This window comes from Pyrgilauda ruficollis, unplaced genomic scaffold (genome assembly GCF_017590135.1).
Source record: "Pyrgilauda ruficollis isolate IOZ18807 unplaced genomic scaffold, ASM1759013v1 scaffold182, whole genome shotgun sequence".
Classification (NCBI taxonomy): Eukaryota; Metazoa; Chordata; class Aves; order Passeriformes; family Passeridae; genus Pyrgilauda; species Pyrgilauda ruficollis.
The window spans coordinates 918796-938479 of record NW_024517207.1 but is presented as its reverse complement, the minus strand read 5'-3'; the positions used below and the strand labels follow the sequence as shown (position 1 = coordinate 938479).

General features: G+C 41.1%; 2 protein-coding genes across 5 annotated transcripts in view; one reads left to right on the top strand and one right to left on the bottom strand.

Moving 5' to 3' along the window:
- Positions 1 to 1149: 1149 nt before the first annotated feature.
- RNF141 (ring finger protein 141) lies at positions 1150 to 13349 on the top strand. 3 transcript variants are annotated; one of them, XM_041464634.1, is made up of 6 exons: positions 1150 to 1301; positions 2934 to 3133; positions 4646 to 4754; positions 5722 to 5903; positions 8884 to 8991; positions 10570 to 13349. In XM_041464634.1, exons 2-6 carry the CDS (start codon positions 2949 to 2951, stop codon positions 10718 to 10720), a joined length of 735 nt encoding a protein of 244 aa, XP_041320568.1. In that variant the 5' UTR covers positions 1150 to 1301; positions 2934 to 2948; the 3' UTR covers positions 10721 to 13349. The 3 variants fall into 3 exon arrangements, with proteins under 3 accessions (XP_041320568.1, XP_041320565.1, XP_041320566.1); XM_041464631.1 differs by having other exon boundaries at positions 1150 to 2503; XM_041464632.1 differs by having other exon boundaries at positions 1150 to 2514.
- Positions 12435 to 19684, bottom strand: part of AMPD3 (adenosine monophosphate deaminase 3) — a 36736-nt gene continuing 29486 nt past the window's right edge. For both annotated transcript variants that reach the window (XM_041464630.1, XM_041464629.1), the window contains exon 15: positions 12435 to 19501. In XM_041464630.1, the coding sequence (XP_041320564.1) occupies positions 19325 to 19501 (177 nt within the window). In that variant the 3' untranslated portion in view covers positions 12435 to 19324. The remainder of the gene's footprint in view (positions 19502 to 19684) is intronic.

Genomic DNA, 19684 nt, shown 5'->3' with positions numbered 1-19684 from the left:
GGCCTTTGCCACTCACATCCACCGCCCACATCCTCCCTGCAGACCAGGATTTGCACCAGCAACTGTGGCCTGGGATGATCCCACTGAGCCAGGCACTCAGCTCCATTAAGCATCATTTAAAGCACTATTTAATGGAGCTCATAGTTAAGAGTGAAGGCACTATGAGTCCAGGACAGTGCAGCACCAGTGTGTATCTGCTGAGGGGTCAGCAAGGTGAGAAGTGATCCCAGTTTTGTCAGGGTCAAGGTGAAAAGTGTCCCGTTTATTACAGAGTGTTTCTTACACAAACCAGCTCTAGACAGCACTTCTGCTGTGTGTCAGAATGGATAATAGTGTGGCCAGCAGGAGCAGGGCAGGAATTGTCCCCGTTTACTGGGCACTGGTGAGGCCACACCTCGAGTACTGTGTCCTGTTCTGGGCTCCTTTGGAAGGACATTGAAGGGCTGGAGTGAGCCCAGAGAAGGGCAACAGAGCTGGAGAAGGGTCGGGAGCAAAATTATGATAAGGGAACTGGGGGTTTTTAGCCTGTGGAGGCTGAGTCTCAGGGGTGACCTTATCACTCCCTACAACTGCCTAAAAAGAGGCTGTAACCAGGAGCGGGTCGGTCTTTTGTCCCAGGAAAGCAGCGACAGGATCAGAGGACATAGGCTGTGCCAGAGGAGGTTCAGGTTCGACAGTAGCAGGAATTTCTTCACGTGAAGGTCGATCAGACATCGAAATGGGCTGCCCAGGGCGGTGCTGGAGTCACTGTCCCTGGAGGTGTTTAAGGAGCGACTGGACGTGGCACTCCGTGCCATGGTCTAAGAGCCAGGGCGGTGTTCGGTCACAGGTTGGACTCGATGATCTCAGAGGTCTTTTCCAACCTAACCGATCCTGCGCTCCTACGGATGTTCTGGCGGGGCCCGCTCCGCTCAGCGACAACGCCACCGCGGGCTGCCCTGGGTGCAGTGGCCTTGCAGCCGGGATCAGGACGGAGGGAAGGAGGCCGAGGGCTGTGAGCGGCGCCGGGGCCGCTGTGAGAGCGGCGGTGAGGGCAGCGCCGCCCGGGCCCCGCTCCGGCCCCGCGTCCGCCGTGTCCGGGCAACGGCGCGAGCCGCGCGCTTGCGTCACCCCCGCGCGCCGCCGCCGAGGGCGCGCCTGCGCGGCGCGGGGGAGCGGGCGGGGCGGCCGTGACGCAGCCGGGCTGAGCGCGGCCCGTCCCGCGCCCCGCGCTGAGGGCCGGCACCGGGAGAGGGCGGGCGGGGCGCGCCTGGGCCGTGAGGGGCTGAGCTCGGGGCCGTCCGCGCCGCTCGGGGCGCCTCGTGAGTCTGCGGGTGACGCGGGGTGTGTGGGGTCTTGAAGGGTGAACAATAGGGAACATTTCGTAGAGCCTTGTTGGAGGGTACCCACAGGGATCAAAGTCCAGCTCCTGGCCCTGCACAGGACACCCCCAGAGTCACCCCATGTGCCTGAGAGTGTTGTCCAAACGCCGCTTGAACTCTCTCAGGCTTGGTGCTGTGACCATTCCCTGAGGAGCCTGTTCAGTGCTCGACCATTCTCGGCGTGAAACTTTTCCCGATACCCAGTTCTGCAGACATCCTCGCAGGTGTTTGTCCCCAATCTTTTCAGTGATGGGTGTAGGTGCTGAGCTCGGCAGGCCCGCAGGAGGCACGGTGCTCCCTGAGAAGCTCGGGGGGGCACCAGCCCGGGAGATCCGGGAGGAGGTGTCTGCAAGGTGACAGGTTGTGCTGTTGACGTGTGTGGCCTGGGCGTGTGCTCACCAAACACTCCCCGGAGAGCGGGGCAGGAGGCGACTGGAGCCTTATCGGGAACGGGAAAAGTGGCTGGAGGGGGAGCATATCTGTGTGGGAGCAGAAATTGGTCACAATTCCAGCCACACATTGGAAGCTTACTGTGGTGAAATTACATAGTACTTCAGTATTGTTGCTTGGTGTGCTGTGTTTTTCTGGCACCGGGGTGAGATCTCAACAGCTGTAAATTTTGTTCTGGGCGGGGTTAAGCCCAAGTGCTGCTACAGCTACCTGCAGGGCAAAGTGCTGCTTTCTCTGTGGTGTCTGCCTTCAGGAGTTTGTAACACAGCTCCTGCCAGACTGCTCCATGTGTGAGTTTAGGTGGATGTTCTGCAGTTCGCTTGCCCTCGCAAACCTCTAGCTGTAGAAGTCTTAAAAGGGCCTGACACAGCTGGTTTGTGTGATGAACAATGAGCTCTACAGAGAGGCATTTTGGGGGAAGTCAAATGCAGGGGGATCAAGGGGAGTAAGTAGATAAATACTCAGAGGGCATGGCATTAATCCTTCAGCAGACTTTTGGGGAAAAAGATTTGGGTGTGAAGGAAAGATAAAGTAAGTTGGAGTTGGAGACATTTGAGCAAGTCAGTTCTGTAATACAGCCTCAAGTTGAGCGTTTTGTGCAGATAGGGAGCTCTCTAAATTGGTTTATACTGACATGGATTCCTTGGCTTACCAGTTTCAGCATGCTGTGGGAGTTTTTTTGATCTGCCAGTGTAAGTTTGATGTAAGAAAGCTGATTCCTAATGTGATGTCTATGTATAAACAGACATTGTGTGCTTATTTGCAGACATTCTGATATTCACATGCATAAATATTTAGAATAAACAAAGATTGTCATAAATTACCATTGTCATCTTAAGATTTTTTTTTCGCATTCCTTTGGATGTATTTATATATGTGTGTGTTGGTGCTGAATCTGTGGGGAAAGTTATCTCCATTTAATACAAGTATTGCTGTAAGCAAAATAGTTCATTTTTAGCAAGAGTATAATGCCACATTCCAGACTCTTTGAAGTGTTCTGTGTTGTTTCTGATCTAACTATTCAGGTTGTGTTACTAGTGGAATAATTACTGTAGACTAAAAGAAAGTGTGGGAGTAGCCATTCATAAACACACAAATGTAACTCTCAAATATTTTTGGCAGAGACTCTACAAGTGAATGAGAACTTCTCTCTACAGAATTGAGGTGAAGAACTTCACCATGGGTCAACAGATTTCAAACCATACACAAACTGTAATTAACAAGTTGCCAGAAAAAGTAGCAAAGCATGCCTCTTTGGTTCAAGAAAGTGGTTTCCTAACCTATGAAGAGTTTCTGGGAAGAGTAGCTGAACTCAATGATATGTAAGCCTTACTTTGCTTCTTTTTCTTTTTTTTTTTTTTTTTTTTTTTTTTTTTTTTTTTGTGTTTTACAGAGACCTTGTATGCAATATATTATCGTGTGCTGGCTAAGCCAGAACTGGCCCAATTTTGAAATGGTTTTGAAATGTTTCCTTCATTTCGTTATGTTTTTATAATGGCTGTAATTACACTTCAAAACCAAAGCATTTTCTCCTCCTTAAATTCACTTCTCTGCAGTACTCTTCTTCCAGCAAGTGTTGCTCCCTCTTAGAAGTTCACAAGAGGTGATTTAGAGTCATCTTTTTGTTAGTGTCACCTGTGTCCCTTATTGTTCTCCCTTCCACCTGAAGATGCAATGCTGCTTCCTCTCTGCTTGTCCCTTTGGGTAGGAAGGAGCAATAGGAGCCTGGTAGGGACAGCAGGTCCATGTGAGGAGGGTGGCACCTGAGCCAGAACTGTTGGTGACCATCCCTGCTACCTCTGCAGACATGCCAGGCTGCTCCTCATTAAGGATGAGATGTATCTTACTGTCCCAAACCAGTGACCTAGATAATCCCAAACAAGAGGCTGCTTTTTTGTCAGATTTTTCATAGCCTGCCTTTTGCTAGACCAGTACAATGACAGTAAAAGGAAATGAGCAAATAAGCAGTGTTGTCATTTTTAGCCTGTATTTATGGTATACAATGAGAGTGATAAAATGAAATGGAAACACACACACACTGAATAAGGGATTTGTAATGTTTGCTGTTTAACTAAAATTTAAATTCGTATTCAGTTTAGAAATTATCTTGGAGAGGGTCATACTTTAATGAATGACCTTGAAAAACACACAGCTGTCTTCTGGGTAGACATATAAATAGATTTTGAAGAACCTAACCTGATGTTTTGCTTGAGACTCCAGGCATTTATTAGTATAATTCATTCCAAACTACTGTTAATTAAGTGGTTTCTTTCTTTCTAGTGTTTACTTAAGCCTGAATGTATTCTGATTCTTACGGAATAGAATGTTGTGTCTGTGTTCCATTAAAGAAACAAATCTTAGGTCACCTGACACGTTCACCTGACTACCTCATTATTAATATATGCTAACAAAAATACATCTCATCAGCATATGCTGGTACTCACAGGCTTTTTTTTACATACCTGTTGAGGAAATAACCTTTCCAGCTTGGAGAAGAGATTGTGTGATTAGTGTAATAAACAGTGAGAGTATATATGAATTTCAGTGACTATGCAGTACACATGCTTGCTGATGCTGGATCAGAAGACTTGCACAACATTTTCTGAAGTTTGCTGTGCAGTTTAAAGTGAAATGGATTCAATTCAAATTCAGTGTATTCAATGACATGCTAGGCAAGTCATTACTCTATAATATGAAGCTCCTGGGCAGTATTGCTAAAATCTCTTTTAAGGATGAAGAACAGACAGGTGAACCATAAATAATCCCACTTGGCTGAGGCTGCCGATTTTTGCAGGTTCAGCACATGGCGTTAAACTGATGTTGCTTTGTTTCAGTACTGCAAAATTGGCTTCTGGACAAGACAAACATCTGTTATTTGAAGTGCAGCCTGGGTCTGATTCTTCTGCTTTCTGGAAGGTGATCGTTAGGATAATATGTACCAAAGTAAGTGTGAACATTTTAATTTGATGGCCAGTTTGTATGCAAAGATTTGAGGACTGTCAGTTTTACTTGTAAAATCCAACACCTGCTACATGTGTTTTGATACAGGTGACGTATTCAGAGATGCTGTTGGAGATAAATTAAGTCTAAATTCTAAGTTTCTGCAAAAAGCATGGCAACAAAAACATTTTTATAACTAAGTTTAAAGGAGTGATGCCTTCCAGTGGAGCACTTATGGCCCTTTAGTTACAAATGCAGGTGATTTGTGAGGTCAAGTAGTCGAAACTGCCAACTGTAGATTTTGAAATTAGTAGTAGAAATTAGTCAGGTCTTTCAGGCATTATTAGTTGAGCTACTGTGCCTGTACATAGTCTGATCCCTTAGAAAAACAATCTAAAGATTAAATGTTTTAATTTATGACAAAAACTTATGAAATTTGCTCTGTCTAATGAGGAGATTTTTCCCCTCTCTATCCTATCGTTAAAGTCCTTTAATGATCCTGAATCCCCCGAGCAATCTTAACATGTGGTTGAACAAGCCAACCCTCAAACTCTGTTTGAAACCAACAGTAGTTGTAGTTAGTAGTTTTCTGTTTACTCCTAGTTTTCATTAAGGCAGCCATTGCTGTAGGCAATTTTAAGTTCAGATATCAAATGACTGATTTTTCCAGTGCTTGGTTCTAAGTTCAGCCCATTTCTTTGGGTGTTAGGTCCCTGCTCACACCTGAATCCACTTCAGTAGTGATGGCAATTGCCTTGCCCTAAAATTGTGGTGCTGCCTGTGGTGTCCCACAGGCTGCAACAGCTGTGGGCAGTCCTGACTCTTGTTAAGCAGATTACAGCTTGTGAATGTGATGAAGGACACTTAGGGAGGAGACTACTGTCTCACATGAGAACTGCAGTGCTGTACATTCTGAGCAATGCCAAGTTAAAATCTGATAAGTAATTGTAAACAATTCTTATATCTTAAGATAAATAAAACAAGTGGCATCGTGGAAGCTTCCAGAATCTTGAACTTGTATCAGTTCACTCAACTTTATAAAGACATCACCAGTCAAGCAGCTGGAGTTCTTGCACAGAGTGATACTTCTGAAGAAGCTGCTGAGAGTTGGAGGTCTCTGTCTTCGTGTCAGGCCAGCTTGTGGATGGGAAGGTATTTTGATACACAGTTACAGCATAAGCATTTTGGGCGTTGTGCTTCAAACCTGAGCTACAAATATCTGCTGATGAGAACTGCTTGTGCTTGATAGCTGTAGGCTCTGTACCATCACAAACAGGGACAGACACCTTCCCCTGCACCAAGGGAGCTGCAGTGCACTTGGGTGAAATCCTGAATGTGGTGCTACCATACCTTAGCTTCAGAGCAACCCTTTTAGAGAGCAGTTCTAGTAGAAACATAGTATATGTTGAACTCCTGAATAAGGAAACGGAATCAGCTGCAGCTACAAATCCAGGGGGTTTGACAGTGTTTGTTTAAACAGATTTTGTTATTGTTCCACTTAAACTTTCTCTTCCTCTTACATTTTGGCATGTGAAAGTTCCCATCTGTTGCCACTAGAAATCCATCCATTATGGTAATAATTTAACTTGCAAGACTGGAAAAATGGGAATTGTCTCACTCATGTTTGACCTTCTGCTTTGTTAACCAGAGGAAAAACAAAAGACTGAGGTCAACACCTGCAATAACTTGAGTTCAAACTGAATGTAAAAGCAAGAATCCTTTCCCTGTGTGGAAGTGTTGCTGCTACCAGTAATTCCTTACTTTTCCTGATTAAGTTCATGGTTCTAACTCAGTTTAAGTGAGGTACAGCTACATTTTACAAGAAAAGGTAGTAAATGGTAGAGTTCTCTATGTTCACCAGTGAAGAGATGGCAGCCAGGTATTTTCATGAAACAGCCTGAGTGTCACACTTCAGCTGTTGAAATGAAAAAGGGGTCACCTGTGTTGTCACACCACAGAGCCCTCTGGTTTTTTTAAGTCAGTGGATTGCAGAAGGTATTATTTTCATTTCATTTAATTTCCTGTAAATTGTGAACATGTTTGAGAAAGAACAGAAAAATTGCTTTCTCAAGGTTATATCAGAACACACATTTTTCTGGAAATGGTCTTTTGCTTCAAACAGACAAAAAACACAGACCCCAGATACTTAGGCAAAACAACTTTATAAATTGCTAAAGTCAATGAGAAAAAGAAAAGATTTTCTATGTGAGTTTCTTTTTCATGTTTTCAGACTTGGAGACAGATGAGATGAGCATCTTTCTTGTTTGTAAACTGCATTACATGAGGCAGTATCAGTCACAAATAAAAACAGAGTATACTTTGCTAATATGATGCAGTTTGGTGAGCTTGTGTCTTAGCCAAGTTTTTCAAGTTACTAAGGAAAACATAAGCTGAAGCACCTTCAAGTATTCTACACCAATGAAATCTTCTGTATATTTTTCTGTGATAACCACCCATTTGCCTCAGTTCTTCTCACCTTCAGACATTTTTCAGCTCTGCAAAGTTAGCCCTCACTGTCTAAAAATAGCAAGTGTTATCTGTTCAATTCTTCTTAACTTTTTCCCCTAGAATAATACCCCATATCTCTACAACATCCACTTCCTATTCAGAGCATTCAAAACATGCCTAAGTGGTTTATGCTTTCTGATAACAAAGAGCTAAGCATTTCCTTTGTCTGTCACTCCTTTATTTTACTGTTTCTTCAGGAACTTAGTGACTAAAGCTGACTTTGCAGAAGCTTTATAAATAGGCCTTGTATAATTGCTTGTATAGACACCAACAAATCTCAAAAATTCAAGTGCTATTAAAGGTTAGTACTCGGAATTGCATGGCGGAGAAAAATGAGAAGGGAACAGGTCTAAAGAACACAGTGAGCAGGCTTCTTGGAAACTGTTCTCCTCATTGTATGGAAACTACCATCTGAAAAAAAAATCTGTGATTTTAAAGTAATTTCTCCAAAAGCAAATTGAAAAGGAATCCCCAAGGACCTACTGAAAGATAAAACAAAGGCATGTTCACTGCTGTTCAGTAGGTGGCTATTCTGTGCAGATCAAAAATGAATCTGTATTTGACAAGCCCCCTTAGATGCCTAAGCAAAAATGGTCTGGTCAGTAGTCATTAAGATGAACTAACTCCTGAAATGCCATTTTTTTCTGGAATGCTATCTCTGTCCCTCAGGTCAGAACAGGGATTCCCACATTAGGGTTTTTGGAAAACCCAGGCAATTTAGAACACTTCCTGGGTTGTTTTGGAAGTGAGCTGTGACTATAAAATTGCAAACTTTACATATCTGGCTAGGCCAGTGAAAGCTGAGGATTCTCTGCACCTTTTTGCACTTGAGAAGTCTTGATGGTGCCAGTATTTGAGATACTCCTGATAAGAACATTAGATAAAGGTATCTAATATTTGGGAAAAAGATATAAAATGTCAACATCTATCTTGGGTAGTGAGATAATTTGTAAACTTCCCCACCAACAGAAACACCTGGGAATTTAACTGGAAAAGCTGTGGTAATAGTCATCTTGAGAGTCCTAATTTGAGGAGCACTCATATGGAGCATATTGCAAGCTAAAATCAGCCTTTTCAATCTAGTGAGTAGTTCAGCTTCTGGCATTTTGATGCCATGAGAGATGAGTGAACCTGCATTCTGGTAGTGATCCTCTTGACATGCATGTTTTTGTCTAGGATATAAACCAGCACACAGAAATTTGGCAAAGTTCATTATGACATAGTTCAGCCTAAGGTGCAGTGACAGGAAGGCAGGTTCTTCTCCTGCCTTTAGTGTAAACAGTGTTTCTGTTCTTCTGCCCAGTCATGTGAGACAAAGCAGTTACAGCTCCTCACACTTCCTTGTTGATATGAAAAGGGGTTTACAGAGCCCTTGACAACACCAAAAGCACCTGACACAAATACTGACAAAAAAACCTGACACAAAAAATAAATGCACATTCTGGCTTAGTTCAGTTCACTGCTGGCATAGGCTGGGATCACATAAGTAGTCCATTCACAGATTAAAAGCACAGGTGTTTGTTTCTGGCCATCACTAATTATTATGAACAATGTAGTAACTGGTGTAGTTACTGGGGCATAAATATCAAACATCTGGAAGAAAACAGTGTCTTCTCTTCTGCAGGGTTAAACAGCTGACAGATGAAGAGGAATGTTGCATCTGCATGGATGGGCGTGCTGATCTAATCCTGCCGTGTGCTCACAGTTTCTGCCAGAAATGCATTGATAAATGGTAATATAGATGAAAGGACATTTATTATTTTATAGTATGCATGTTTCAGTTTGATTTGACAGATTCTGTAGTTGCCATATAGTTTAAAATTGAGTAAAAGCAGACTGAAGCAGAAGGAAGGCAGGGCATTTTGTAAAAAAGAGATGCGAAAATGCTGTTCAGCATTTGTTTTGTAATTTCTTACCTCTTTTTATTCTTCTAAAATTGAGTTGTTACAGTCTTGCTCAGAAACTTGAGAAGATGGTATATGCAGATGCTGGCATGTTATGCTTCACAAATCTCATTTAAGGCTTGTTAAGACTGTGCAAATATGAAGGCAAATTGGACTGTCTGTCACTTACTTGGGAAATAACTATCAGAGGGTTTTTTTCCCATATGTTGTGCTTTCACTTCAAATAAATGGCATATAATTTACTGATTTAACTATATCAGACTCTTCCAGAAAGATATTTCTTCTCCATGGCAGCACCTTCAAATTTATATATATAACATGTAGTGTACAGTGTTCAGCTTAACAGTAAATTGAACACCTTTTCAGCTTCTGCATCTCTGATACACCAGTTCTTTGAAATGTGGGAGAGAAAAATTCCTTTGTGGAGGAACACAGCTCTTGTCTGGCCATGCAGGCCCTCAAGGACTAGGGAAGTGTCCTGGCAGTCTGGCATTAGGGGACACAGACCTGCTCTGTTAAAAAAGGGTTTTTTTGGTTAGTTAACTCAAATGGGTTCGCATATGATTTGTGCATAAGAATTTGTTTTGTGGCTTTTTGAAAGACTTATGGAAGACTTTGTTACTCTTGTAACAAACACCAGCCTTCCACAAGGAAAAAACCATAGTAAAAATCACTGGATCTCAGAATACAGCAAGTCATTCCTCTCTTCTGGGAAAATGTCCTAACATCTATCAGCAGGACAGGGCTTAGTTTAGTGACTGTGCTGGAGAGTGGATTATACGCTGCTTTGGCTGATGAATCACCTGAACTCCTCACTGAGTTCCAGTTGCACCATGCCTTTTTTGGTCTGTAATTTTTAAGGTTGATATCTTAATATAGGTATAACAGAGGCTCTCAGTTCGAACATAAGTGTTGGGGACCCCCCAGATGGTGGAGTGGGTTAGGACTCCAAGGGACCAGTTCTAAACCTCTGTGAGCTGCATGACCCAGGAAAAGGCTCCTTCTTCTCTTTATCTAGGAAGCTTGTGGAGACTGGTTTCTAAGGAGCTCAACTGAATTCCTGAAGATAGGAAGAATTAATTTAGACAGTGAATTTCCATTTAAACTTTCTGGCCAGGTAGCCAGATGCATCCTGTCTGACCTGAGCAAAGGACTAGGGGGAACATGATTCCAAATTTTCACTCAAAGAATGGAGCTGCATTCAGAAGTCTTCCTCACAAGAAAAGAAGTTTTTAAACAAACAAAATAGATAGATGGCCTAATCCAGTTAATGTGATCATTCTTGAAGTTCTCACTGGGTTGATTTTTGTTTGGGTTTTGTTTGTCCTTTTGGGGGCTCTTTTGGCTTTGTCTGGCCAGCAAAAGACCATCAGTGAAAACCACTCATTTCTGTGCCTTCCTAACAGGAGTGACCGCCACAGAAACTGTCCCGTGTGCCGCCGGCAGGTGACTGGGGCAGGAGATTCCTGGGTGGTGTCAGAGGCCCCCACAGAAGATGACATTGCCACTTACATCCTTAACATGGTGGATGAGGCGGGGCAGCCCCACAGACCCTGACCCTGCCCACCAGGCTGATTGTGGCAGAACCACTTGAAGCTTTGTTTGCCCCAGCGTCTGGTTTTACCCCTCCTTGTTCTTCCACAGTCTGTCCTTTCCTTCTCCTCTTGGCTGTGTGAGTCTGCGCTGCTCTCCTAAAGCACAGGGTATCTGAGCAAGTCTCTGTGTGTGCAGTCCTCGTTATTGAACTGTTCTTTCAGCAAACTCTTTGATGATTAACACAGTTTACTTTAACAACAGCATTTGGTATTAATTAACAGTTCAACTACTCGATGAAGCAACTTGTAACAGCACAACTACAACTACAAACTGCTGTTTGAGCATCACAGCGTACTGCTGCAGAGATGAACCATGGCAGATGGCTTGACCTCACAGTTCCTGCCCTTAAAAGCAGTCCCTTATTCACAACTAATGTGAATAAAGATGACGAGTTAGCACTAGTGGGTATTAATTTGAAATTTTACTGTTGAAACTTGAAGATGTCCCACTGCCTGTTCTTCAGTAGGAAGTTATTGCTGCTCTTAGTGTTTACAGATACTTAATCTGATCTGTTATGACTTTTAGTATTAATTATTTTTAATCTGTTTTCTGTGTAGGCAGGTCTGTAAATGTACTTGTGCATTTCCCCTTATTCTTCTAACAAGAATTTTAGAATATTTTTTTAAATATGATATTTAGCATAGTCTTATTAGCTTGGAAACATTAAACAGTTTCGTACACAATCCTAAAAACAGTAAATCAGCTTCTCAGTAGTTTTTGATAAAGAACAGCTAATATTATTTCTAAACATTGGGCATATCTGAAAAGAATGCCTTTATTTGAATTAGCACTTAAGGTGTAGTTTAGTCTGATGCTGTGGCTTTATCTGCTCCTCTTGAGTTTTTGAAGTGATGAGATCAGAGTTAAAAGGTATACGAAGAGTTACAAGTGATAATCTAAGTAAGGGTGCTCTACTTCATATCTACAAGTGCAATATGCTTTTATGTAGCAGAGGGAAACTTCTTTAACAATAATGTGGCTTGGAGCGAGATGCACATGTGACAGCTTGGAAAAGGGATCTCTCAGCTGGAGTGCAACAGTATTTTGTGTCTAGCAGAATAAAGTCTTTAAGAGCTGAGTTTAGACAGTCTAAAATTGTTAGTATTCAGGAAACCCATCTTAAGCCTCTTGTGCATAAATAGTGTTATGGAAATGAATGGCTACTGTAGAGAATTTTATCTCTATATATATATATATGTATATTAACAAATACTGCTTTTTCTCACTCAGTAACCTCAAGTTAAAATATTCAAGTGTAGCATTTGAGGGAATAACAGCATAAATCTTGCTTACTGTGGGACTGCATTTTTCCTTACCATACCTGTTAAAATTCCATGATGCCATAAGGCTTAAGTCCTTTTGTCACAGACAGGTTCTGAATTTAAAGGCATGTGCACATGTAGATATGCACATTTAGGTTATTTTTCTTAATTGGCTACAAAATAACTTAATTACATCAATTTGTTAAAGAATGTGCACAGAGTATAGCACCTATTTGAGCTTGGCTTGTGACACCATTGTCAAATTTATCATAGGTTTTAAGACAGAGAAGCAACATACCCTTCATGTGTGTCTTATCTGAGAGCCAGTGTGGCTGAGTGTGTAAATCTGTATTTAGCTATGGAAAAATCCTTTTAGGAGTGTATATAGTTGAGAACTCTTGTTTTTTTTTTTCCCCCTTTCTTAAGCCATTGATAGCAATGAGATATTCTTCAGTAAATGTATGGAGTGTTTGGTTGCATAAAGGCAGTTGTTGTTTGGGCTGGAGATCGTTACTGGCCCAGGATTTCCCACTAAAACATGTGCAAATATTCCTGATCATGCACCAGTTTGGTTTCCTTTTGCTTTTTGAGCTTGCATTAGTCCATGTTCAGAACTTGCAGATAATCTTTGAATTTTTTAAACTTTTTATATCACTGGAACAGAAAGAGAATCTAAATGAAAGACTCAAGCTAACTTTATTTTTCAAGTACTTCAAGAAATATACTTCTGAACTGAGATTTTATAAGCTGACTTTCTGCTGAGAACTTACATGAACTTCTTAAAATGTAATTTTATAATGATGCAAACAGGTTGTTAATTGCAGCATAATGACAATTACAATATAAACTAATGCAAAAATTATTTAAATAGTGAAAAAGTAAACTTTGTATTCTGTACAGCTTTTTTTAAATTAAGTTGCTGTAATTCACACTGCTGTGATGTAGATACTGTAATGTGTGCCTTGTAAAATATATGTACTGTATGTTATATGGAGAAATAGACACTTTAACAATGAAAAACTAGTAATTTGGTACTGGTTGGTATTACTTAGTCTGAAGTACAACATTTAGCAAACAATTTTGGAAAAGGAATCCATTGGCATGGACATAACAATGAGTTCCAGAAGCTAGACCTTGAAAATGTGAATTACTGCAAATAGCTGTTGGTGGGGGGCATTAGAACAAATTAACTTTCTTGTGTTAAGTGAACATTTCTTACAGGTTTAATGTGAAATTGTAACTTAAACATTAGAGATTGTATTAATGGCTAAGAACATTCCACTATATTAAACTTTGTGTATGAATTGTGCAATAAAGTTACTTTGGAAGAAATGTTAGAGTTCTTTTAAGCTTAAGGAATCTCCTGGCTTTAGTACCACAGAAGTCTGAAAACTGAGTTTTGATCCAAATTAAATTGCATTGTACAGGTGGTGTGGTTAAAAGTGTGGCACTGTGAGTCAGAGCTCTCTTAAACTTTGAAGGGTTCTATCAACAAGGTACCTCAATGCAGCTCTGCAAAAAAACCCCAAAAACCTGGCTCTGATTTGACCTCTTCTAGGTACTCAAATAAATTGGAATGTTCTGAAGTGATGGGAAAAATTAAACAACTCTAATTCTTAGAGGACAATATTGAGAAGTGTGTTTGTTTGGGGAAAGGACTTTTATTTTCAGAGAAGTGTGGTACACTTTTTCTCCAAGTAATTTCGTCATGTTTCTGATGATATTTTAAATTTTAAGAATGCTAAGGTTTGGAATATTTTTTCTTGATTTTTCCTTGTTTTAAGTAAGAATTGAAATATGTAATTAATGTAACTCTTTCCTCTGTCTAGTTACTTGGCTTATCTGTTTGGATCTTTCGAAGCCAAGGCAGAAATGGGAGCAGAATTCATTAACAGATCAGGAAATTAGAATGGATAAAATGACCAGTTGACAGGCACAGCAGGAGGTAGGTGTACCAGAGCAATTAGCAAACCTTTATATTTACTAGGTTTCAAGTTTAGACACCATATCAGTGTGATGGGCATGATTCTTTTTTTCGTGGGAATACTGCTATTTCCTTATCTTTCCTTATCTTTCCTTTAAAAGAAAATTAGAAAGGTTTTCTAATCCATACTCTTTCCAGTTCTGGAAACCAGGGCAGCCACTGAGATCTCTGTTACAGGTTTGAACTGAGCTGTTCAATCCCACTCCTGTAGAGCTGTATGTGCCAAATGCATTATTTATTTTTGGAAGGAACATACTGGCCATGGTTCTTTGTGCTTTGCATCCAGCTAGATCCTGGAAGAACAGCTCCCTCAGGGAGCCCTAAGGATGTCTGATGTAAGTAGGAGCTGCATGTTAACCTGGCTGGCCTCAATCCTTACACTGCATATACACAATGCTTTAATTTTGTATTCACACACACTCTGTAATGGAAGTAATATGACAGTAATTAAGTATTTTCTTTGGGCTTCTGTTGTTAAATCATCCCTGATTATAACTTGCCAGAGGTTTTATCCTCACCTGTTTTAAGTGGTTGAACAGAATTTTGCTTTATGAGTGTATCTTAAACATCAGTCATTTCAAAACTGAATTTTTGTTAACTGTCATTTCTTTCAATGCTTGATTCCAAGGCATAGAATTTATCATACAACAATATTCTTTAAGGATTGAAAACTTTTCCTGCTGGGATGTCACTGGAAATTAGCCTGGATGGGGCTGTGTGCTTTCCAGTGACCACAGTGTGTGACCACCAGGTAACGTTTCACTCTGAGCCAGCCAATGTTGCAGCCGTGAGGGATGGGACAGCACATTCTGCTTTTGTGTCTGAGCTGCCAAGATGTTTATTAGCAGATCTTTACTTACCTCACTAAGCCATCAAAATCCAAATAGTTAACACTGGGCATGGGATTTGTAGGTTTAATATTAGAAGGAATTATCAGTTTTGTGAACTTGGATAGAACTTTGCACTGTGTCTACTGGAATGAAGAATACAGTCCAAGAGGTGATTAAATGAGCACTCTTCTTTAGTTCAAAGCACTATTTAAAAATGCTAGGTGTTTGGAAACCTGCACCTCTGAAATTTGTTAAGTGTAAGAAGGTAGGAGTTTGATACAACAATCTGTGCTTCCATGCTGGCCCATTTTAACAGACCTTCAAACACTACTTTTTATGTGAGACCTGTCAGTCACGGTGAATGACTAATGAAGCAGTGGTGTTGGTGTCTCACTGTTACACAGACTGCCTCAGTATTACGCAGACTGTGCTGTTTAACAGTGGTGTTTAGTGCTTTGAGAGGTGTGGGGGAGAAATGCACATTGCTCAGTTACAGATGAACCTGTACTCCTGTGCTTCACCAGTGCTACTCGTGTACAGAAATAAAGTTTGTGTACTGAAAGGGATGATGTTTTAATCTTCATCTAAAAATCAAAACACTTCTTACTGAAGTGTTTTGTGTTATGCTATTCCTCAGAAGTCATGGTGACTATAGCAGGATATCTGTGTTGATACTATTTATTTAAATCTGTCACTTGTTGGCTTCTTAGTTGGGTTTTATCAGATGAATCTGTTGTGTGTGCTCACAAAATCAGTGCACCTTGAACTGCTCTGCCCTGAGAGTCAGGGCTGCTTTCCTGCTCCCAGGTGGGTGTCTTGACTCTCAGCTCAATATTCACAAGGCTCCAGGACCAGCAGGAGCTGCTGCATGCCCTGCCCTGGTGCCCAGCTTGGATGAGCAGGGAAGCAGGGTGGGCACCAAGAGATGGCAGGAGCAGCAATGCAATTTCACTTTCAGAACTTCATGCCAGGTCTGAATGGTTGGTTTGCATTAACACTGAATTGTTTTAAGCCAGATAAGCCTTTAGCCTCTTCTCCTAAATAGTGCTCACTGTCTTCCCTATTTAGGTTTAGTCAATTTAATTGCACATGGTTTTAGTTCTCCTTAAATGTGGAGATTGGGAGGAGCTACTTTTTTTTTGAGAGAAATACACACAAAATCCATAACCATATTCTTTTACAATTCATTCATTAGTGTAATGTTTAATGCTTCCACAAGAGGCAAAAGATAAACATCATGTAACCCAGGCACAGAAAGAAAAAAGCAGTTTTTAGAGACACCTTTTCAGACTTGGATTTTAACTAGGCAAAGAGAACAGAAATGTTTAGCCACACATAAAGAACAATGATACAAGACAATAAGGTGGCTCTGGGCTGTGAAAAAAAAATATGCATTCTCCAGTAGCAGAGCAAATGCTTAAAGTTTGCTAAAGTAACAGAACAGAAAAGAATTGTTCAGGTGGATAGGTTGTAAACATCAAATAACCATAATTAACTATTTCAGGCTGAAAGTATAAAATGCTTTTGAACCAACAGATTTAAGGAAGCCTTGAATAATGTTTGAGCCTCTCTCCTAATGAAGTAAAGAGCAAGTAGGTTGTTCTTCCATCCTGCAGCGGTACTTACCCAGTGGCCACCTGCAGCGATGTTCTTCCATCCCCTGAGTCAAACCAGCTGTGCTCTAAGCAGGTTTGACCTCAGCACAGCTGGGGTATCAGCCACTGCCCTGTCCTGCACTGGTGTCTGTGTGCACAGCAGTGACTTGGGCTGGATCTGTCTTTTCATTCCAGCCACAGCCTGAGCCCTCAAGGTTACTCTGAACAGCCTCACATCAGCACAAAAGTGCAATTTTTAGAAAAACAAATCAAGGCAAAGCTTAAGAACTGAACTTTGGAATCAGTAACATTTGCCCAATTAAAGGATGACCAGGAGAAATGTAGTGATGGAAGCTTGAAAGGATGTCTGTTTATATTTCCCCAAATATAATACTATAAGCCCAATTTCCCCTTAAATGCAGCACACAAGAAAACACAGAAAGCAGAACTTGTGGTCATGACCACTTATGTGTTACTGTGGTTATTGTCAGAATCCCAGTTACTGTCCATTCACTGAATATGCAAATCCAGTTGGGTTTTTTTTCAATAACAGCTACAGACCTATTAGAACCTGAGGTAAGGAAAGCTGAAAAGGTATTAAACATATACACAAATTTGGTGTAATTTTAAGGAAACTAAAAAAGACATGTAAGTGACAACAAAAGCAGCACTAGTAGAGATCTTCAGGTGAAACAACCCAAGTAAATCAGTTGGAATTATTTACCCAATGTTTATTAGGTGGAAATACTTAAAATTGAAATTCTTCATACCAAGCATGTTGCTTATTTAGCCCAGTTGCAGATGTTTTTCCCAAATAATGTTATGTTGGTAACAGTTTATTAGGAAGTTGTACTGATGAAAACAGACATTTGCATTTGATGCAGCTGAACAGCTTAAACCACTTTCTCAGACTTATTCTAGGCAAATGGCACCAATCCTGAGACTGCATTCTATGAGCTGCTAATGTTCCTAGCAGTGAGGCCAACAGGGGCTGCTGACTGAGAACTTGGGACAATTTTACTCTCATATAGCTGGACAGCATAATGTGGTTTCACATGATTTTAGGGGTACAAGGAATACAAAATCTGGCACATTGCAGACATTAGGCTGGGGCACTGAAGAGCTGAAGTCAAATTCCCACCACCTGTCTTCAGCCCCGGTTTTGGATGCAAAGCCTCTGCAATCACTGCAGTTCTCTCTGCATGACACTGGCTAACTGTGATGGTGAGTGGATGGCCAGAGCTCTCCTCTTGTGCCTTGGACTCCGTCAGAGCAGCCTTAATTCCAGGCTGCTTCCTGACATCTTTAGGTTTATCTCTCTCGGGGGGTTCTTGCAAGGCTGCACAGCTATAGGAGGTGATAAGGAATTTCTCCTTCCCCTACTTTAGTGCCATTTCCTTGCACAGGAGAAGGGCCTAGCCTAGGAAATAGAAGTGGCACAAGACATCTGACTGAGCACAACATGCAGGGTTCAAAAGGTGAACCTTGACGATGGGCCAGTATCACTTACTGGCTTTTTATGCATTAATGCTGAATGCCTGTTTGAAGAAGCCCAGTGTCCCTATGCAGGGTATTAGAGAGCAGTGGTCTAACCCTGGGCTCAGATCCTGCCTCAGGGACTGCAGGCCTTTGAATTGTGGACTCACAGGCAGCCACACCCTCTGCTTCCCCAGCCTCAAGTCTTTTTTGGTGTGAAACTGTGCAGCTTCTACAATACATAGCTGCCATCATGTTAGCAACCTTTAATCCTTTCTGAAGTACTGTATCATAAAGATGATGAAACAGAAAGAAGATTAAAAGTGATAAATACTCCAGTAGCTGTACTTTACTAACCACTTCCTCATAAATAAATAGTTTAACATAATATACCATGATTTGAAATGACAGATTTCAAGTGGGCTGGCTTCTGTATAAATAGACATCTTGACTTCCTATTCAGCTGTAGTTGACTAAAATACAGACTAAAACAAATGTGTAAAAATATGTCAGAAGTAGGACCAGAACCAGGTCTGGCATTTCTACCACTGATTCATAAGAACACTTCCCTTTTTCAAGTAAAAAATTTCTTTTTATATGCAACCAGAATTATCTGCATAAATTTCTAAGTAATTTGAACAGGCATATCCACATATTCCCATTACAAAGCAATAAAAAATATTCTCAACTTTCAAGGCAAAATTTTCTTGATGTAATTAGACTCATTACAATGTATAATAGTGATTTTGACACCATGTTTTCCATTTGCTAGATTAAAAACCATTCATCTGCTGTTCTTCACTGACATCCTACATAACAACAGGAATTAATTAGTCATTGAACAAGATTACCCAATGTTGTTTTTTCTTCTTTTCCAATGTGACTGCTGAAACATTGAGTTAAAAACTGTGTCAGAACACCTTCCAGAATGAAAGGGTGGCCTCAAAATTCTGCACCCCATAAAAACTGCTAACGAAAAAAAGAGTTAAACTTAAAAGTGTTAAAAGCCATGACTGGTACTGAGACTTTGAGGACCAACCCAGGTGGGTGTGTGCTGTCAGCATCTGCGGGATCCTCAGATGCACTGCACAGCTGCACTACAGATATTCTCTCTGGTTTCCCAGGCTACACAGCAGGGCACAGTTAAGACAGTATGAAACAAATAGTACATGATTCTGAGTTTGCATTTAATATTTACAGCAATCTTAAAAAGCCTAATGTTCGTAGAAACTGAAATCTTTGCAATGAGAATACCGCAGTAACAAGTGATGGCAAACGCTGTTTACCTTCCACAGATACTCCCTTTGTCACTGGACTGTTCAGTTATGTCTCTGTAGCATCAAAGACAGGTGATTTGAGGTTAATTAGCATATTATCCTGCTTAAGAGGAACATATTCTGGCTTCTCTGAGTTTGTAACTACTTGGACAGAGTAGAAATATCTTCTGTTCTCATGGCATCAGCCAGGAAGCTGAGTTCATTGCACAGAGTCTCGTACCTGAAGGCCATCCGGATCTGGGCAACATTTGTCTTTCGAATGTCATTTCCCTCAGGCCCTTCCTTGCAATAATTCATCCCCAAGAATTTCTGCTTTTCCTGTGAACAGGATTAAAAGTCAAAAGGAAGAAGTCAGTTCAACTGTTTTGACTTATTGCAGAAGTAAGTGTTAGCTGAATGAGTCCAGTACAAGTGAAAAGAGCAGTTTCAACCAGCTGGCCGTTGAACTCTTCCTCAGAGTCTTAACCAGTTTAGGAGATTTTAAGTTCAAAGTTTATGCAT

Coding starts and splice junctions, on each gene's coding strand:
- RNF141 (XM_041464634.1), top strand. CDS start 2,949: ATGAGAACTTCTCTCTACAGAATTGAGGTGAAGAACTTCACCATGGGT. Junction 3,134..4,645: donor GTAGCTGAACTCAATGATAT/GTAAGCCTTACT, acceptor GCTTTGTTTCAG/TACTGCAAAATTGGCTTCTG. Junction 4,755..5,721: donor TTAGGATAATATGTACCAAA/GTAAGTGTGAAC, acceptor TTATATCTTAAG/ATAAATAAAACAAGTGGCAT.